Source organism: Onychostruthus taczanowskii, unplaced genomic scaffold (assembly GCF_017590055.1).
Source record: "Onychostruthus taczanowskii isolate IOZ18803 unplaced genomic scaffold, ASM1759005v1 scaffold24, whole genome shotgun sequence".
NCBI lineage: Eukaryota > Metazoa > Chordata > Aves > Passeriformes > Passeridae > Onychostruthus > Onychostruthus taczanowskii.
In genome coordinates this window covers 5654391-5676777 of record NW_024499684.1, presented here as the reverse complement: position 1 = coordinate 5676777, position 22387 = coordinate 5654391, and the positions used below count along the sequence as shown (strand labels likewise).

The window sequence follows — 22387 nt, the reverse complement described above, 5'->3', positions numbered from 1 at the left end:
GAATTTAAGTGTTATTATTACAGAAACAGAAAAAAAATCCCCAAAGAATAATATAGTTACTGATGTCTTAATATTAAATCACATTATTAGCAGTACAAGAAAGCCTAACAAACCATACTGCAGCACTACAAACCTCCCTAGTGATGGCATCTACACAGAGGAGGTTCTAAGTCAATATTAAGAATTAGTGCTCAATGTCTTCCACTATTTTTTTTTAAACCACAACTACCATCTATCAGATTTTAAGAGCAGACTGCTCATAGCCACTTCTAGAAAGCATCTAAGCAAAACACATCCATAATCAGCTAAACCTTGGTTGTACAGTTGTGGAAAGTGGCTTTGGAGTCCAAGAGGAACATCCCATAGGTGAAGTGTATTTGAAAAGCATTACCTGCAGCTGGCAGTTGGAGGGGTGCACACCTGTCTTTTTGGGAAGTGTCCTCAGGTAGGGAAAGAAGTTTTCTGGCAAACACTGCAGAAATTGGTTGTACCAACAGTGTTGTGAGGTTCAGTCGATTTTGCCTGTAGCTTCCATCTTAAGAGACATAAAGGGAAGAGCAATTTAGTAAATGAAAATTAGATTTTTCTCCTTCATAAACCAAACACAAAAATGCAAATCTCTACCACACAACTTAAAACAAATGATTTAGATAAGCAGCTGTTGTTCTGTGCTTATTATACTGAAAAAAAAAATAAATTAAAAAGCTTCTGCAAGAACATCAATTACAAAATTACATGTACCTATTATGGCATCTGGGCAATAGTTCCACAAGAAAGAAACTGTTAAATGAATCTGAGCAGATATTAGATTGTAAATTAAACACAACAAATTAAATTGGTGTGTAGTTAAAGGAATCACTGAAAAATGGAAGAACTGATCAGCAATAACTTTCAAATTCAAGTAAAAACTGAACAGCTGAAGGAGGTCTGGAATAAGAAGGTATTAAACAGGCACATTGAGTGGAGAAAGGTATGGATCAGAAAGCATCAGAATACTTCATTTACAGGTGAAACATCTTAAGCAGACATAGCAGAAACATCTCAATGTCAGTAGTTTCATGAAAAGTATTAAAATCTCCCTTTAACTGAAAAAAAAGTGAGTTTGCATACACCTGCCTGTCTAACACCTGACCACGGAAATGTTTCAGATGAGATAATGAGAAATCTTGGGAGACCAACTGACAGAACTGTGGGGAAAAATAAAAACCTAACTTCGCACACAGAAACGCTCTGAAACACTTCAGGAAAGAACAGCTATTTCCTCAGCTCATTCAGCTGGCCTAATATGTGTCGCCCTGATTTTGTAAGACTTTGTTAAGCCTTCTGATGTTTACATTCTTTCAACAAACTTTCTCACACACAGTTCTGTAAATAACTTATGTTTTGCATTCTTTCATGGAGGTGGAGAGAATCGATGGACTCTTGGTCTGTCCAGTGGCACTGGAGAGGTGGCACTGTCACCCTCCAATCCACTGTCACCTTTGGAAAACTATAAATGTTGGAGTCAGAAAATAAAGTTCTTCTTCTTCTTTTTTGTTCCCCTCGAGAGCAGCAGTGTCTGTGTCATCATTTCGTGCCTTATCACAACAAATATGGGGATCATCTCTTCCCATGGAAAGCAGGAACACTTCTGGCAGATGGAAAGCCCAGCACGGAAAAGGAGGGGAGGTTGATAGCCTGGGCAGGAAGGACACAGCTCTGACACAACCTGCACAGCCTCACCGTGTACCTGCCCCTGCTGAATCGTGCCCAAACCTTCAACCAGAGATTCAGAACACAAGGCTTCTCCCCGAGACCTCTGTGAAACAAACACTGTATTTCCTGTCAGCACTGAGTTCTTTACTACCCAAAAGCATCCTTTAAATTCCCTGGGACTGCAGGCACAAGGGGAGGAAGCTATCAGCAATCAGCAGCATGTTTTAAATTATTTTCTATGGAACTACTATCAGGACTGTTGTTACTGAAACACAGTATATAAAAAAAAAAGAAATCTAGATACATCCTTAATTTTAATTTATTTTTTTTCTAGAAACTCATGAAACTTTTTATAGTAAACTTTTATTCCTAATGAAAAAATTGATCAAAACTGTATCATTTCATTATGGAAAAACAAAAGGTGTTGTTCACCTTTAACACTCAGTGGCAAGGCGATCAGTGCTCAGTTTGAAAGTATCAGACAAATTTTTAGGTGGAAAGGTAAAGATGGTTCAAAATATAATTTAAAAAAAAAAGCTTTGTTTCATCAAAGTTGGTCTGGGCTCAAAATCTCTTAGAGTTGTCACTTCAGTAAAGTGATGGCAAAATCAGTTCGGTCAAGCTTTGAGAGTCTGTTTCTGCACTCAAAAAGAATCCCAAAAAGTCCATCAGAGATGTGCAATTGAGACATTATTTTCTGTCCAGTGTTTGTCAATCTGCAGACTGTATTACAGGGGCAATGAAGCTCAAAACGCTTCAGATGAGAAAAATCTCTCCTTTCTCCAGTTACTCACAACTTGAGCTTCACACCTGAATAACCTGTGAAAGACACACTTTCAACAACACCTTACAGGAGAAACCCCTCCATATTTAAAAATGAATCATTTCACAACAGAAGATGGAGTTTGAAGCATGGGAGAAAAAGGAAAAAACATCCTTAGAAAGGCAGATTTAAGTTATCTGGGCAGATTTATCTGGAAGAAAAACTTTCTAATAGGAGGAATTCATAAAGACTTGCCTAGGCAAGTGATAAAATCTCTTAAACTGAAATATTTTTAGAGAAAAGTGTAAGCAAACATCTGTCAGGAATGATGCAGATATGGCTGATGCCCTCCCTGAGGGATGGTGCTACATTAGATGATCTCTTGACATCTTTTCCAGAACTAAATTCTGTAAAATTCTCTAGTAACTAAACCTGATGAACTAATAACAGAGAAAAAACTACTATTGGAATATTAATATTAATAATATTAAAAATGCTTAAAAAAAAACAAACCCCAAAACCAAAAAAAAAACCCCAAGTTCCTTCCCTCTTCCAGGCATTTATTAATTGCCACTTGTTAAGGAGGCTGAGGAAAGCAATGTGCATCATGACCAGATTTCCACAGTGAACCAATCCAAGACCAATCTCTCCAGTGCACATTTAAAAACCTGGAGATTTCAAGGGCTGCTACTTAAAGCCTAATCATTCAGGTTTAAAATACTCATGGGCTTGGTGCTGTAGTGACAGTGAAACAGTGCAGAGTAACTTCAGAAATAAACCAACACATTAAAAGAACTTGGGGATTATTGCTGGATGCCAAGCCCTTCAGCATCTCTGGGAACAACAAATGCTTGAAGGATAATTTAAATTTGACATTTTGCTTCTAATGAAATTTAGTTTTATAGCAAGAAACTCTTCCAAGAAGCAGAATTCCTTCTTCTCTGCAAGTCTAACAATGTAACTCTGCCAGGCCTAGAACCACTATTAATTTCAGAAAGTCCCTGGGGAACTTACTGTAAAGCGAGGAGGAAAACACAAAAATCAATTTTTAAGTTAATTTTAGGAGCACAAAAAAGAGGCAATCTTTAGAAAGTTTCTGCACAGAAAGCAAGTCCTGAATTTCTACTTCTGCAGTGACCGTGGTTTGTGTTTTCTTTTTCAAGCACAAACCTTGAGCACCAGTTTCCACACTGCTCAGCCTGGGACACACTCCCCCAGCCCAGCATTTCACAGTGCTCCATCACTTAACTTACTGCTACTGACAACGTGCTCTGACATTTCTGAATTTAACAGTAACACCTGTCCACTACACCCTATTCAGTTCTGAGCCAAGGTACAATTTTATCATCATTTCTGTGACTTTTTGAAGACTGAAAAATCAGAGTTAGTCACAATGTCAGACTTCTCTAGCCCAAAATAATTGCTCACCCACAGCTTCCTCAGTATTATGTGAATAGTCTTTTATTTGCATTTCTCTAAGAAGCTTTGTGTTATATGAATCAACTTTCTGTTCATTTTTGTTTAAATTCCAGATTCAAAGGAAGATTGGATAGAACATTGTATTTCACCATTTTGTGTTTATTCAAGGCACCTTCTGACAGGATCAGATAAAACAAAAAGTTAACAATTTTTTGTCAAAAAAGCTTACCGACAGAATTCATCAAAATAATTACTTCTATGACCTAAAACACTGTTTTAATGATGTTCCCCCAAAAACAAAGACAGAAAAAAGTAGTCTGAGTGAACACCAAGCAATAATTGTACATACCCACGTCTTTGACTTTCTGCTGCATTAATAATACAGCACTATTAGTTTTGAAATATCTGAAGTGAATGGCTCATTAATTTTTCACCTTAAGCTTAATAGAAATTTGACAAACAGTTTTATGCTGAAAATAGACACTCCAAGCAGGACTTCACAGCTCGTGATGGGAATAAATTAAAGCATAAAAGACAGAATAGTGTGCATTTGGTCAAATAAGATGATTCTGTCACTCAGTTCCTGAAGTGAATAGTTGGTGCAATGCATTCCTATGAAAGAGGCATTCCTACATTTATTCATTCCCAGGGCACATTCTGCACTGTCCTTTGTCAGCACTTGATCTTGTATTAAGCATGACAAACCCAAAGATGTATAAACTGACATGTCATAGACATTTATGTTATTTGTGCTTTGAACTCCTACCCAGCTTCCCTCCATCTTTGCTGGTAACATCCAACAGCTGTTAGCTCCCACTGGCTGTCCTGCAGCCAGTCACAATGATCTGTTTCTATTTCTCTGAAACGTCAGGTTATCTGTTTTTTCTGGCTTTTATCTAACTAAAGATAGAAGCTGCAAGGAGCTGAGCAGCACCTACTACAGGAAGGCTCTGGGTACTGACCTTACACCACCATAATTCTGCTAAGCAGCAGCTACTTGATTAAATCTTCATCTACAGCAGCTTGCAATGCTGTCCCCACATCCATTTTTAAGAGAGACTCTTCTAACTCAAAAAAGCAGCCTTCAATTAAACCTACACATCTCATTTAATCTCTGCTAGACTCACCTGCTACCTCAAAGTCACTGACATATTTTTTGCCTTCCTAAATTTTCTCTTTGAGCAAAGAAACTCATTCTAGCTGTTATTTCTTGCTGAAAATTGATATAGTCAGAATACTGACCCAGAAAAACTGATGCTGTTCTGCAAGCAGTTATGAACAGGAAATTCTGGGGAAGCACTCCCCAACTGCTCACCAAAGTCACATGAAGGTTTTTCTGCATATTTAGTCTAACAGAGACCTGTTCCTCTAACAAAAAACAGTCCAAGGTGTTTGAAATGGAAGTATGAATGGATTTTATTAATGCCAAGGAGAAGACCATAACTTCAAACTTTCATATTTCAGCTAGGAAAAGAAAAAGCAAACAAAGAAACAAACAAAAAAAACCTGTCTCAGAAAAAAATTACTCAAGAGGAGCAGAATCTGGAGCAGGCGCCTACAGAGCAGAACTGGTAACAAGCAGTTTCCTGCTATGTCTTTATTCACTTCTCTATGAATGATCCACTAGAATTGCAAAGTGGAACATATGCCAGTTTTGAAGTGCTTTGCTTCACTAACCACTGGTAGAAATATGGAGGAAGAGAAAAACATTTGCTTCTCTTTCATAAAAAAAAAAAAAAAAAAAAAAAAAAAAAAAAAAAAAAAAAAAAAAAAAAAAAAGTTTGAAATTCTGCAACCAGGGATTTTACCAACAGCCAGAAGATTTCAAAGCAGCTTTACAGGCAATGGAGCATGAGATGATGAATCACAACAGCACTGTGTGGCAGCTTGCATTTCAGGATGCATGGCCACAAATGGACAGGGGATGCTCAGAACTATGTAGTGATTGCAGATGTGGGTGAGGAGGATGGCTGTGCCTGTGAAAGGTTTATGCACATTTACAGAAAATATAAAACTGAAAGGCAGTGAGCATCACCTCGAAGAGAAACTAAGAGTTTTCAGAAAGGATCTAAAACACATTTTGCAATTTGTTCTTAGCATTGCTGATAGTTAAAAAGAATTTTTTATAATACCTTTTTTTTTTAAAGTCACATTCTCATGATGTTAGGACTTAACAAAACGTTTAAAAGAAAACTGAAGATACCATACCACCTGTGATAAACTCCCCAAATAATAACAATAATAATAATACATCACTGATACACAGAGAAAACCAGAACCCCACAGAAATACTGGTTTGCTTTAAAGAATATATTCACTCCATTCTGTTTACATAACATTTTGTCAACAGAGTGGATGCAAATCTGTGTATGTATTACTCAAGACTGTCTCTTTAAACAGATTTTTGCCATCCTTAAAAATAAATCTAAATATTCTATAGTTAATATGAAAAATACCCAAATCCTCCAGAACTTGCTGTCATTTTTCCTTCCCTCATAAGAAATGTGCTTAACCACCATAAAAGACAAAAAAAACACCATCCCTTTCTCTCACTGAAAATCACTCTTGTCTTAATGCCTACTTAATGTACTTTAAAAATACTGTCACTCTTGTTTCTTTTTAAGATACAAAGAATAAAAAGCAACACGTGCATTGCGTAAAAGTAAAACTGCTTTGACACACTGATGCAAAACCATCTCACTAATTTCCCTGCTCCTTTCTGAGAATATTTAATAAAATGGCAAGAAGAAAAAGAAAACCAAACAACACTCCCCAGTGCTCTCACCATTTTGAATCCCCATTTCCACTTAGCTCATTGTGGTGGCTGATAATTAAAATGACATAGAAGTGGCCAAAATAGAGCAACATTATGTAACATTTCCCCACCAACTGACATGAAGTAAAATTTTTCCTTTTTAAGTATCCTACAATTGTGTAACCACTAAGTTTTAAAAAGGAAAGAACATTTCTTCCGCACATTTCAAATAGGTAAAACACGTTTTTATGTTCTACTAACAATGGAATGTAACAGGAGAGAAAGGACAAGACAATTCTCAGGTTTTCCTGTGTTACCAAATGCCTGTCTCACTACTGAAGTGAAAGAAATTTTCTACCAACAGACATAAGGCTTGGCCATGTGACCAAAAAAATAAAAACCAAGAAACAAAACACTGCCCAACATTTTAACAGTGGTGGTGAATATTTAAAAGAGTTGACAGAAGTTTTATGGGTTACAAGACCGAAAATAAACATCCCTTGATGCTTTAAAAATAAGCTTATTTTTTTTTTAAAAATCCAATAATCATATATTTAGGTTTCTGCACAACTTATTGTTTTCCATCCATAGTGAATTCAAACCAGCATATTCAGTACTTTTGTATTTAATTTTGGATTCTATTTGAGGTGTCCTTGATAGCAGAACATCTGCTTAGCATCTTCTACTGCCATTAAATTCAAGATATAGGTACAACCCACAGTAAGGGGGGTGTATGGAAATAATCAGTGCTCAAAAAATTGGAAATGCTCAGAACCATCAAGCTTTTAAAAAGCTGAGCACAAACTGCTGCAACCATTCTATCCAAATCCTGTTGTGGATAATAATTTGATACCTTTTACTTTCCTAAATTATGCAGAGGTATTAATCCACTGGAGTTCAGCAGAACTATTTGAAGCTATTGCTCTGATGTTCAGAATAACTGCACAATCCAAATTATCAAGTACCAGACACATATTTGGACTTTTTTTTTTTTAATCTTTATCTTAGGGAAAACTACTTCAGGAATCCTGTACCTGCAAGCCTATGTGTGAAAGGTACCTGTTTGCTGCTCCCAGAAAATTAGCCATAGGATGTTCTTGAACTGAAATCTGGGGGGAAGTTCATGTGTGTGTGAGTCTGCAGGCGGGAGCACAAATCAAACTGATGAACTAAGCTTGGCACAGATGGATTTTAAAACTGATATATTACAGAACATTTTCAATTCAAGTGGCAAAGCACATTATGGAATTTGTTATCAGTTCCACTGGGGGGTGAAAAAAATAAATTTCTCTCTCCTGATCCAGGCAGCCAAGCAGGAGTATCCTGCAAGGGAGTGGGATCATGGCTCACAGCAGCAAAGAGGGCACACAGAACCTCCTGCATGAATTATGTTTTCTGTTAACCATTCAAAAAATAAGGAACTTCTGGCACATTACCAGACTGGTCTTGGAGCTTGTTCCCTCATAAACTAAACCTTGGTGATGGCCACCATATGTGGAACAAACAACAAACGTGGAAATGAGACACTGACAGAGATTTCCCTTCCTCCAGTGATGACAGAGACTAAATATAGTAATTTAAGGGTCTTGCTTTATACAAAAGAGGTTTGTAGCTGCCAGAACACACGTCAGGTAACATATACCATGCTTATTCTGATTATGAACAAGCAGAGATTCCTGTTTACTCACAATAATGAGATTTATTGTTATTAAAAATAATAAAAGCCCTATAGTACTCTGGAAGGAATAGAATGGAGATATAAAATCTGTAAGAAAACACCGAAAGTGACAGGTTTAGGGTGACAATTATTTTGTTTACAGCATGTAGTGAACATTGCAATTACTCACAATCACATGCTGTCTGTACATATTTGGAGGACAACATGAAATAAAATTGCATATGTTATCTGTGGTACAGGATGCTTTTTTTTTAAGTAATAAATACCTCTGATGCATGTTTCCAGATTTGTTTGTAACCATTGAAAGCCACACTTTGGCTTCAGCACAGTTTAATTGTGGCAGCACAGTTGTTTCAGGAGCCACATGACGAACCAGATCAGCACACTCCAAAAATCAGTGCTCTTAAATAAATGAGCAGAGAAGAGGTCAGCTGGGATGAGGATATGGAAGGCATGGCAGGAATTCCTGCAATTCAACCCAAAGCCTCCTGTTCCCAAGCCACAATTCCAGGGGATACCCATGTCCTCTAGGACCCAAAGTCACGGCCAGACACAGGATGACACTTATTGGCGCATCAATCCAAAAACTTCTTAAAAATTTTAAAAAAAAGAAAAATCTTCATATTACAATTTTTCTCTAGTTTTTAAAAAGAAGTACAGCATACTTCAAGAAAACCATTTAAGAAAAGAAAGCCTCTAATATTCTGGCTGAAAATGATAAATAATTAATATGCATCTGCTCTTTTAGCAGTTTAAAGAAGCTGCAGTATTAATTTTACTTGCATGATATTAATGTCAAAAAATTTTTAAAAGAAGATAAATCTACTAATAATGCATGTCTAGCAATGCTAAATATGTTAATATCATTTAGATTTGTTTTGGTAGAGCATGCAATTGGAACTGCAGTGATGGTAATTTTCACATTAAATTCTGACTATATGCATCAAAGGCATACAAGAAGTTAAAAAATATACTCTCTATCTGCTTTTATTTTGTTCTAAAGGGCTTTCACCCAATCAAAAAATACAGAGAAGAATCAGTGGTTTTAAAAAGCCAGATTGCAATGGAAGTGTTCAAAGTCCTCAGTTCATCTTTATTAATCTTTCAACACTCAAGATCAGATAAAGTAGATATATGTGGTCATGTACCAGTAATAATCTGATTAAAATTACTGAACAAAAAGAAATAACCTGGTAAATTAATCTCAAATGACAGTTTCCTGAAATGAAGATACAGGTATTCTCAAGACCCCCATTAATCCTGTTGATAGTACAGAGAGGAAAAAGTGCTATGCTCAGAAATTCCTAAAATTGTGAATCTATCTAAATCCTTGTAACACATCTTGGTTTATTTCTTGGATTACAGAAGAGAGACAAACAAACCATAATCTATTTGCAGCGCTCCTCAGAGATATGAACACTGGTATTTAATTTACTTAATAACTTGCTCATGTATTTGCAATGTTTTATTATGTTCATGCTGACTCGTGCTGCTGCTGGATTCAGCTTCAGAAGGCGATTACAAACACCCAGGAGAACTGGATCTTGTTTTGTGCACAACAGCACATTTTCTGTGCATATTCATTCCCAACTCCAAACGCAGCCCTTGGCCCTAAATGATTTCTGAACCATCTCTTGTAAGGAGCTTTGCATTCTCAAACGAGTTTGTGTAACCTGAGATGAGCATGAAAAATTAATTTTGTTCAAATAACAGAGTTGAGGAGCTGGTTAACGTTTAGCTTAAACTCCCTGAAATTCAAGGACAATTTGAGTCAGGAAGATCAGAAGCAAAGAAAATTTGTAAGAAAACAGAAGATAAGGTGACGCTTGAAAGAAATAAATCCTTGTTGAAGAAGTAGAGCAGCAGCAGCATTTCAGAATATTGGATTTCAGGCCATGTTTTAAATGAATCAGTGATAAACATATATTCCTCCACGCATTTTTAAAATATGCTACTTAGGATTATTTTTCAAATTAAATAGTAAGAACAACATTTCCACAAACACAGTGAAGATTATTGCAAATTCTAGCTAGTAAAATTCAGCAGAAAATAAGTATATTGTAATTTGAATTGTTATTTTAAACTAATTTTAAAAGTGTCGCCAAGGTTTTTTTCTGGTGGGAAATCAATATTTTTGATAGCTTATTCATATATAAAATAATGCAGAAGGAACCTGCTAGTGGTGTTTGGGATATCAGGTTTTTAAACATAGAATGACCTGCAAAAGACCAAATGCTATAACAGAATAAAGAACATGGAAAGGCAAAGAAAAAATAGAGTGCTATAACAATGAAAAATGAACATGGAAAACAACAGGAACTTTATGGACCGAAACCGAAATATTGAAAAACAGGCATCACGTTCTAATATTTCTGCTTCTACATGTGCTATTTTGCAGAAATATTACATTTCAGAAGCAAAATATTAGCAGAGAAGTTCCATGGATTTTTCCCATTCTCTAGGCAGGCCCAAAGCATAGTTTATAATGAACACAAAATGTTACCCTGACTCACCTAAGTCCCTTCTCCTTTTAAGAGGAATAAAAAACTCTCTACAGCTCCTCCAGAGAACATTCCCTTCCCAGCTCAGGTCTTGCCACAGGATCAGAAGGACACAGAGCCATCCTTTGTTTCTTCCCACAGTGTTAAATGTGCAGAGCTCACCCAGGTCACAGCCACAACAGGAAATCCATTCCCCTATTTTTTCCTATTTCTACAGGGAGCATAGGTCAGAAGAATCCGAAAAGAGCAGTGGAGAAGAAATCAACGGTTTCATTTTGACCATTACGCTGAAGTTTAAAGAAATTTAAATGATACCTAGAACAACATAAAATCTACAAGGACAGAAATGCCTTTGCAAATCTTGCCCTTCATTACAACTGCACCTGAGCTAAAGCACTGAACACAACTCTCCTCTAATTTTGTTGGCTGTTATAAAATGTGTGCTACTGAAATACAATAAGTACTAGCAAAGAGCTTGCAGCAAGTAAACTGTTTTCACAAGCTGAAGCTGCAGAGGACCTGGCACTTTTTTAAAAACATGCAGGCCCATGGAAGATACACAAATCAAACTATGTGCAAAATACTCTACCAAGAAGAGGGCCAGCGTGTTCTGAAGGTTAGTAACAAGCACAACATTCCTTGTTTCATTTATTCATCAAAGTTACAGATATTTGCAGTGGTGGCATCTTGACAACTTCATACATGTGGACAGTTCTAATAAACATCCTCCCTTTCAACAGCTTACTATTGAAATTTATTCTCCTCTGACATCCCCAAGGACTACATCTGTCTCTGAAGAATGGGAATTCAAGGTTTCAAAGATCCACAGCATGCACCAAGAAGACTTGACATGTCTGAAGTTAGATGTACAGACATAGACCTGAATTGTCGAAGTATTTGGGACTCATAATTTGTGTGTGTGCCTGGATATTATGGTAAAATCATCTCATACAGGCTTCTGGTTCAATTTTTAGTTGGACATCAGGAGGAATTTCTTCACTGAAAGGGTGGTCAGACCCTGGAAGGGGCTGCCCATGGGGATGGTGGGGTCACCATCCCTGGAGTGTCCAAGAATTGACTGGAAGTGGCATTCAGTGCCCTGGTTTAGTTGACACGGTGCTGAATGGTCCTGGTGGGTGGTCAAAGGTTGGACTCCATGATGCTGGAGGTCTCTTCCGTCTTATCTGGTCCTGTGACTGTGAACTAGAACAGAGTGATGGCACAGAGCCTCCACAGACTATTATGGCCTGCAAACACACAGGTGTGCTCACACACCATGTGAACCACAGAGCCCTCAGCTGCCAGTGCTGTGTTTCTGGAGAGCACAGTCTGGGCACACCAATCTCACCTGGCAGCACAGCTCTGATGTGCTGTTGTATTAACACAAACCTCACCAAGATTTTTTTGCAAGGAGAAAGGCACAGCATCACCCTCCTACATCACTTAATCATTACTGGAAAGTTCATTCAGCACTTGTATCAAAACATGTGTGATAATGTAGCCCTAAGTGTTGTTTATGTTCTGATTCTATTTACTGCCACAATTCAGTTCCATGGTTCTTTTTCCTTGAAGTTACTCAAGGACACACAAATCTGGGGAGCCACCACCACAGCTCTACTGCAAGTAGTAGATGCTCACAACTCCATCATATTGATAGGTAAAAGCCCCAGTAAATATACAGAAATACGGTTCACTGAAAGAAACACAAATAAAAAGAACACATGGTCTGTTGCAACAACATGAGTTAAAGAAGTTATTTTCATAAAAGGAACGTGTCACAAGTAATCATCACTTCCATTTCATTTCGTCTCCTTCTCAGGGCTGGTAGAAATAAATAGATGCCACATTTGTAAATTCAATTGGCACTGTTTTGCTGAAGTGACAGATGATTCATGTTGTGACTGCCTCTACACCATGTAGCACCATTCTTTATTGTCACAGGTACTGTATTTCATGCAAGACTGCAAACTAGCATTTGCAGCTTTATAATAAACTATTTCCTGTCAATAGTGCTGTAAAAAAGTTGAAATTTGCCCTCACGTATCTTTTTTCTGCTCAGAAACAAATATTTAAAGGCACTCAAAGATCAAATATGATTTTCCCATGCAGTCAACACTCATTCTCAAACCTGGTGCATAAGGGCACTTCAGCCAGGGAGACAGAAGTGGCTTTGCAGTTGAGCTGTCAATCACTGCTCATTATAAGGCAAAAATTCAAGTGCCCCTTTACATGACAACAGGCTGATACCAGGATACCAATTTCACTGCCTGCACTTCAACTGCAGTAAACAAGCCTAATATTTAAGTAATAACACACCAGAGGGCAAAAATACTATTTTAGGCTGTAAGTAGAGTTGATCTTTTCTACCATGCTTTTACTTCACTTGTGGCTTTTGCACAAAGAGCAATACAATAATTATGTGGCAAAGGAATTTAATGCTGTGTAACAAGCAAAAATCTACTACGTGAAAAAGTGTGAGCTATTGCTTTGCTACAACTCTATTTTAATTAAAATTAAATTTTCTTCAATTTCAGTTTAATCTTGTTAAGCAATTCAGAGTCCTGATTATCTCTAAAAATAAACTGAAATTGTAGCTCAGAATGAAGTACAGAGAGGGAATATTGAGGAATATTGAAATACATTCCATTACTTTCCTGACAGTCACAGTCACCAGTGCTGAGTGAAGCCAGCTGCTGAGAAGATGATAAATACATTTAAATAAGTGGACACATATATGTAAAAGAACTGATGCTTGCACTGATTTGCTAGAAAACACAGAATTGAAGGAAAGTATTTCTTTAAAAAAACCCAGCCTCTTACTTTATTCATTTCTCACAATAATCCAATCCTACTTATAAGTAGGAGTTGAAAAAGCGGCACTGACTCCTGGAAGTGTTAATGGGCTCAGAGAAAACACAGAAAAAGGGAACCTGAAACAATCAATCACCCAAATTACTTAATATATTAATACGAATTTGCTACAGGCTATTATTTATCTTCCTTACAGAATGCTGTTGTACATATAATTAGATAGTATTAGACCTGTATTGATGAAACTTCATGTATCTATAAACCTATATAATTTAATGTCAAAATCGGATTTTTTTCTACGTATGCAAATTTGTTTAATAATTTTCTCATCAGAGCTTATTGAGCAGAATAAGGTATTACCTTAGATTAATTGGTTTAATTATACTTTCTTTTAAATTTATTCAATACTTTCCTGTCTCCTACTCTAAGTAAGTAAATATTTCAAACTTTGCTAGTTAACCTCTAGCTTAAGTGTGTTTCCTCTATGAAAAGTGTTTTTCTACCACTGCTTGGAAATGTGCTAATAAGTGTTGGTTTCCTATATTCTGGTTACTGTATTATAAAATGAAACAATTTTCTTCTGTTCCTAGAAAATCAACACAAATCTCTATAAGTAACCACCAATATAACTCAATTATTGTTGTGGGTTTTTTTCAAGCCTTTACTTGAAGTCCTTTATATTAATGAGCTCTTTAGGCTCTGCATGGAATCACATTTTTCAAGCTGCAACTCAAAATGTGTTCTATGAAGGATACACATCTCATGCCACGGGTTGATTAATTATGAAGTCATTCCACTTAGATCAAAAGCTTCTTAAAATCATCTTTCACAATGTTCCTCAGAGCTCTTGGAATAAATTTGTGGGGGTTTTTGACAAGTATTGGCCACATTCAGTGTGCATGGAACTTACATTAGGAACCTCAGCAGACAAAGGTTCTGCTTCCCCTGAAGTATTTCCAAAGGGAATTCATTGAGACAAAGGAGAAAGTGAAACTGTTATTTGACTCCATACCAAGGGCAGCTCCTGAAGAACATAACTAATGTGGAAGAGTTCTTGCAAGGCAATAAATTCTATAGTGCATCCTCCCTTACCCATCTCTCAACCATAATACACTGAGATACACAGATGGCACCTTTTGCATAATCTGCCAGAAACCTCTCTGTTCCCTGCAGCAGAAACTATTTCTATTGTTATTATTATATATTTTTATTATGAATCAGATAACTTGACACTTGCAACAACCAACTACCTGAATCAGGGCTGGCAGCAGGCAGCTGGAAATTTCCTCAGATCAGAAAAGCACATGGTCCATTGAATAATCAAGAGTCTGAAATAATTAAGACCAATTTCTGAAACTCTGAGTGCCTCTTTAGAGCAACTTCTATAAATACAAACCCCTCATTAGCTCAAGTGTTGCTCCATGAAGTTCTACACCAAGGATACTTCCAGCTGTGGTGCTTCCTGTCTGTATAAATTTTAAAAGAACAGTGAAAGCTACACCAGAGGATTTCCACAGTTTGGCACATGAAGCCAATCTATATGGAACACACCCACAACTAATAACCTGGAGGTAATGGATTTGTTTGAAATGTAAAATACTAGTAAAATTCATTCAGAAGCACCAATGACAATCAAGACCCAATGAATTTCCAGTACAGAATCTGGATCTGTAGCTAGAACCTGTATTAAAATAAATGGATTTTCACCTTCTAGAATCATATGAATGAGTTTTTAAGTAAAGCTCAGAGCTGAGTCAAGCTTAGTTATTTGACTAGCTGGCTAATAGAAAACATACTGACAATGGAGACTTTTCTATATATTTAAGCCTTTTCCAGTTCAAAGTCTAATCTAAAAGTTCTCTTAAAAGCATTTTATTCAAGTAACGATGGTAGAAATTGCTGTCAAACTTTTGCAATGGTAAGCACCTGCAGGAAAGGAATTCAAGATTTCAAATGCAGTGCAAGTTTCCAATTCATTTTACTTCAAAGACAAATCACCCAGACCTACCTTAAATAGTGTAGTCACCTTCCTGTTTGCCATGTGTTCCATTCAGAAGGAACTTTTCTTTAAATAAATAAATAAAAATAAGATTACATAACCTCCCTGTAACACCTACGGTTTCTAACATGTCACATAAGAAATGTTTTCCTAATTTACCACGTAAGAAGATTTTTTCCCTCTGTTCTCCTATTGAGCAGCTGTCAGGCTCTCAGAATTTCAACCCAAAGTCTCTCAATAATTCATTGTCCCTTGCTTACTTCAGGAGGACTCAATGGCACATAAATTTAAAAGATAACTCTTGCTGAGCATCTGGCCCCAAATATAAACATTCTATTATGCACTAAGACAGCTAATGCTTCTTTTCCAGGTATTACTGTACTATCTTGTGTTGGAAGACCCATATAACCTGAATGTATGTTCACAGCCACAGGATCAGATCATTTATTACTGTAAACTATCAAAATTTTACTGCAGCCACTTTACACCTGCTTAGGGCTTACTGAAGAGATGTTCAAATTAACATTCCCAGGTCAAGATACTAAAACCACAACTGAAAGTGTGTTGTTTAGCCTAAAATATTTCAAATAATCTTTTTTTTTAAAGTATTTTAACCTTCAATTAAATAAGGACATAAATTATTTTCTGAAAATGATACTGATTTGCTAATCATATTTCAAAACCTTGAGTTAAATATCTTTATGTGGTGCTCCATGTGTATGTAATTACTCTATGGTTGATACTTAGGCAAGAACTCCACTGTACTCCTAAAATTATTAACTACACTGAATTATATTACAACAATAAATATGTTTGGTACTTCCAAAATACAAATTCTTTTCAGGTTGCTTTCAATTGGCAGATTCACTGAGTAAAGCTGGAGTTGTTAATTGTTTTGCAGTACTGTGCATAGTGACATCTTGGTATTACTCACACTAAATCTATGTGAGATTTTGAAGCAGGATTTCAAGCAATCAAGTGCTAATGTGCAATGCTAAAATACTTTCCTATGTTATCTGTGCTCATTATTAGGATGAATTACCAAACAGTTGATGTTTTCTGGGGTTTTTTTTTCCAAAGTAATGTTACTGAAATATAAAGGACTTGAATACAATATAACTTAATACAGACATCATTTGATGTCTTTTAAAAATCTTCATCAGACAATATGTTCTAAAATTCACATACTCAGAAGACACTGAAGCATTCACTCTGCACTTATTAGTTAACACAATTATTAATTAACAGAAAATACTAAATGCTGCTGAATTTTTTTTCATTCCTAGGAGATATGGAATGTTTCTCATACATCAAAATTGTTACAGACTAAAACCATCACTACTCCTTATGTGGTCAAGGGACCACATGTACATCCTTCTCATAAACAAGCAGGGCTCTAAATAAATAGTTTACAGATAAAAACCAGTTCCAGTGGCTAAACAGGAACATGGCAAAGTGTACAAACACTGCCCAAAATCCGAGATTACAGCTGCTCCTTCCTAAAGCAAGGGATTGAGTTTATCTTGCACCAGCACAGCACCACTACCAGTTATAATATTCCCTTTCCTCCAACACCTGAGTTCAGCATCTCTAATACAAACATACAATTTACAAAAAAAAACCCCAGAGATATTTTCTGCAGAAGTGTAAAATACAAGTTTCACTGAGATTACAAAAGAATTACTGCTCTTGCATTAGAAAAAAACATTTAACTATACAAAAATTATCTTTTCTTTAATAATAAATATGATATTTTCTGCAGAAGTGTAAAATACAAGTTTCACTGAGATTACAAAAGAATTACTGCTCTTGCATTAGAAAAAAACATTTAACTATACAAAAATTATCTTTAATAATAAATAGGTGTATTTGGACAGAAGTTCACCTCTAGGATAGTATAAATAGTATTATTTCTTAAAAAATAATAGTAATTGAACATAAAAGTAAATGTAGATCAAGGCAGAAGGAGTAACAGGGAAAGCTGGTCAGTTCCTCAGAGAATTCTCATACTTGCAGCTGAAGATTCTCTTTCAAACAACTGTGGGGCTTAGTCTACAATCAATACCAAGCAAGGGACAATAAATAGCAAAATGTTCACAATGACAGGCTAAAATGAGCCTTCTCCCCCTCATATCTTCCTAATGGTCTCAGGAAGAAGTTTTAAACACAAACAAGAAAGCAGAATAAGGAAGGGAGAAATTCAGCTTGAATTTTGCTTGCTAATTTAGACAGCAGTCTGGCTGCTAATGAGATCCAAAAGGGTTCAGCCAGGTCTTACAAATTGCTGACCCTTCCTGAAGTAAATACTGCAGGTCCCACCAAGAGATGGATGGGTGGATGGATGGATGGATGGATGGATGGATGGATGGATGGATGGATGCAGTGCAAAATATTTTACATTGCTAATGGTGAAAAATGTGTGCATCAAAAATCAGTCAGCTGTAGACAAAACAGTGTTTGAGCATTAGACTAAAAAATAAAAACCAAATATAGCTGTTGCAGTGTATGCATCAACAACTTCTTCAAAGGGAAAAGAATGAGCTCCCTCTATATTTTAGTGGGATTTTACTAAATCTTCACAGAAAATAGTATCTAATACAAAGGGAAGACAGGCCCTGTATGATAATAGAGAAAATAGTATAAGCAGAGGTAATGACAGTGGAGAAGGATGTGTGGACATGCATTGGCAAATTGAATTAATTCCCAAATACCCAACTTCAAATAATTTTCTGAAATGCTGTTGCACCAGCTACACAGATGTGACATTTTTTATCTCTATTAACTTGACCTTGCAGCAATTCAGAGGTGGAAAATTCCACAAAATTCTGACTCTCAAGTCAACAGCAAAAGCCTAAACTTTAAAATGCCCAGAACTTTGAACTGTATCTGCAGTTCTAGGAACCTCTCCTTATTTTTATCCTAAAAAAGAAATGGCAGGTGCTTCCTAAAATTTTTACTCCATGAATTAATCTTTGTTGACTAAGACATTACTCATTTTCATTTTTCATTACATATAATAACAAGCTTTGCAAACACTTTTTATATGTAACACAGTTGTCTTTTCAGCCATGCTTTGGAAGAACGAGCATTTAATCATATGTCAACTTGGAGCATAAGACCTAATTCTCCAGTAGTTGGGTTTTTATAAAATGCACCCCAGTTTTCCAATGAGTACATAAAGGCTTGAACATATCAGACCAACTAAAAGGACTTATGCTAAACACCTCAGCCCTTTTAAAGCACAATTTTTTGCCTTTAAAAAAGTTGAACAGACGGCAATAAAATTGTAGGTATAAAATTAACATTCTTTTGATTTAGCTTCCTGGATAGAATGTGTAGAGATTTGAAGGAGCCAATTTGTTGTCTTTCAATTGAAGTAGTAAAGGGCAACAAAGATTACAGCGAGGAAGCAAAGAACTGAGTTGTCAATACCATGTTGGTATTGAAAAATATATGAAAAACACATCCCTGACATGCTGTAGCATGCACCATTGTCATGACTGAACTGTAAATGCATTTAAAAGCATTCATTAATTATCAAGTTTTCCAGTAATTATCTAGGATTTCCAGTATTAATGATATCCTCAACACCCAGCTCTACTCTTTTATTAAATCTAAGCAAACCCAAAAGCATGTGGGCAAGTTTTTGAAGGGCATCTTTTAAATCGTAATAATGAAAATAAAAGAAGTATCCAATAACATAATACCTGTTTTCTAAGCAAAATTGGCTGCTGTACCCTCACACACATAAATAAGTTTTCATCCCAAATAAGCAGTGTGAATACCCTACATGAGGTACATTCACAGCTCAGTTGTTCAAGCACACAAAGTCTCAGCTGGACTATTGTTCCAACTGCAAGCCCCCAGACTAAAAATTCCAGCAAATGGGTAAAATTTAACAAAGGAACTGAAAAAAAGGTAGGAAGGATGTAATCTATAGCAAGTATTTAACAGTGGGAGCCTTATTGTTTTCTTTATCAACACAGAAATAAAAGACATCAGATGATAATTCAAAGAAAATGATTGATGCAAGCATAAGAAAAGCACACCACCAATGGGGCACAGAAGTCACTGGCCTGATATTCTCAGCCCTGACATTTCTGAAACAACTGAAGCTTTCCTTCCACAGGAGTCAGGCATTTCCTTCCCCTCTTCAGCTCAAGTAAGTTCAGAGATGCCCTGAGAACTGAACTTTTCTGGATGAGCAAGTCAGTCTCTGCAATTAGAACATTCACAGTCTCTTGTTGAGGACAATTTACTGAATAAAGCTTAGTTTTTGCAAATTGCACATGCAAGATGTTGCACAGCCACCAGCCTCAATCAGACCAATGGACTGAAGAGTCATCAGCATTTTTTAGGAAGCACTCCACACAACTGGAGCATCATTATCTAGCAGTATTGGGAAGGCAATATCAGAAGGCAATATTAGAAACTGCAACATGTATTTCCTCCAGTACACTCCCTCCAGAAGTGACTTCTACATCTGAGACAAAGGACAGCACCAGGGGAGAACTTGAAACAGAAGTAGGTGTGATTGCTGTACACTGCCTAAACATACTGGAGCACTAATTACCCATTTGTGCTTCTAATTGGTCTCACACTCAAATCACCACAGGCACGAGTACTCAAATTAGCACCTACACCCAATCAGAAATGCAATGTATGGGCACAATTACAGTTAGAACAAGAAGGTAATTCGGCTGCAGAAGTGCTCCTTCAAGCCTTAAATCATAACAAATATTGCTTGGTAAATTCTACTAATGCAGTTCAGTAGAAGCTAAAAATAAACCATCCTCTTCATCACTGAAATTTAAGGCCAAAGACTTTCTTTTACTTTTTTTAAAAGTAGATATATGAAAAAAATGCATCAGCTTTTAGCTAAAGGGAAATCCATGTTTTCATATTTGGAACAGAAACATGTTCACATCAAAATCTAGTCCCGTGCCTCAGGCCTGTATCTGGATGTTTTGTGGGGATTTATTTAAACATTCATTTCTTTTACTCTTTTACTCCCTCTGCTTTATTCTTTTCTTTTTTCATTTTTTTTTCCCCTGGCAGGATAAGACTTTCGAAAAGAGTTTAAATGCAGCGCCACAAATGACAGATACAGAACATGTTTGAGTTTGAGGCAATTTCTATTATAATAATTACTAAAATATTAAACCACTCTCCTCTATAAATATTTTGAGTAAGCTAAAACCAGTAAATTTGCAATGATATCTGTGTCATGAGGACATCTCTTACAACTCATTTACCCTCAAAGAATGACAGAAATTGTGAGGCTGGACAGGTTCCACCCATGGTCATCTAGTCCAACCTCCCTGCTCAAGCAGGGTCTCACCAGAGCACATGTTCATATTTGGAACAGAAACATGTTCACATCAAAATCTAGTCCCGTGCCTCAGGCCTGTATCTGGATGTTTTGTGGGGATTTATTTAAACATTCATTTCTTTTACTCTTTTACTCCCTCTGCTTTATTCTTTTCTTTTTTCATTTTTTTTTCCCCTGGCAGGATAAGACTTTCGAAAAGAGTTTAAATGCAGCGCCACAAATGACAGATACAGAACATGTTTGAGTTTGAGGCAATTTCTATTATAATAATTACTAAAATATTAAACCACTCTCCTCTATAAATATTTTGAGTAAGCTAAAACCAGTAAATTTGCAATGATATCTGTGTCATGAGGACATCTCTTACAACTCATTTACCCTCAAAGAATGACAAAAATTGTGAGGCTAGACAGGTTTCACCCATGGTCGTCTAGTCCAACCTCCCAGCTCAAGCAGAGTCTCCCCAGAGCACATTACTCAGGATTGTGCCTAAATAGCTTTGGAAAATCTGTATTTTAAGAAAAAAAAATATAATTTAATTATTCACACAAAACATTATTATTGTCATTTCCACTAAAATGCACTGATGTCTTTACATTCACTCAGCAAATAAATGAAAAGGAGTGCAAAGGAAAAGTAGAATATTCCAGTGGGCAAAATGAACAAACCTAGAATTCAGTGTGTGTCTCTTCAACTAACTTTACAGTTGGGATTTTACCTCTGTGCATTTCCCTGCACAACTCAGAAAACAGGAGCAGTAATATCTCTCCTGTTCAGGAATTCTAAATCTCAACATTTGTTCTTTGAACATGTGACAAGCAATAATTAAGCATTAAACTTGTCAGAAAAACGACATGAAAAAGTCAATAAATGTCCAAAACAGGATTTTTTTTTCTTTACTTGCAAAGCTTCCCAGATAAACTGTGTACAAAATGCACATCAATTTGCTATGCAGGTTATCCATTAGCCTTTAGAAGTTTTTTTAAGAGACTAAGAAACAATAATTTGAACAATTTAATTCTTCAGTGAACAAGCAGTAGGTGACTGGAGTCCTGCTGGAAGACTGGGTATTGTAAAAGTCATGTTTAGCAAGTAAAAACCAATATGAGGATACCTACCTTCTTATCACACCCACTTACTGGGATACCAGTGCATTAGCTCAGCTATAATAATTCAGCTTTACTGGACTATCAGACCCAGTTTAAGCAAAGCAGCTGTAAGCATTTGTGTATCTGCAGATCCTGACATGCACAACTGATACATATGGATACACAGGCAATCCCACATTTCCGAAAACCCAGGTGATGATTCTGACTAGATGATGCTGTGCCTCCTTCAGCACTCTCAAAAACTGCTTATGAACTCTCAAGACCATTCCTTAAAGTAAGGGAAAAAACCAATATCATTAAGAGTTGGAGAGTATGTCAGAGAACT

At 36.4% G+C, this 22387-nt stretch overlaps 1 protein-coding gene across 1 annotated transcript in view; it reads right to left on the bottom strand.

The window, feature by feature from the left end:
• Nucleotides 1–22387, bottom strand: part of NAALADL2 (N-acetylated alpha-linked acidic dipeptidase like 2) — a 218059-nt gene that overhangs the window by 96758 nt on the left and 98914 nt on the right. The window contains exon 6 of the mRNA XM_041406077.1: nucleotides 392–535. Coding sequence (XP_041262011.1) covers nucleotides 392–535 — 144 coding nt within the window. The remainder of the gene's footprint in view (nucleotides 1–391; nucleotides 536–22387) is intronic.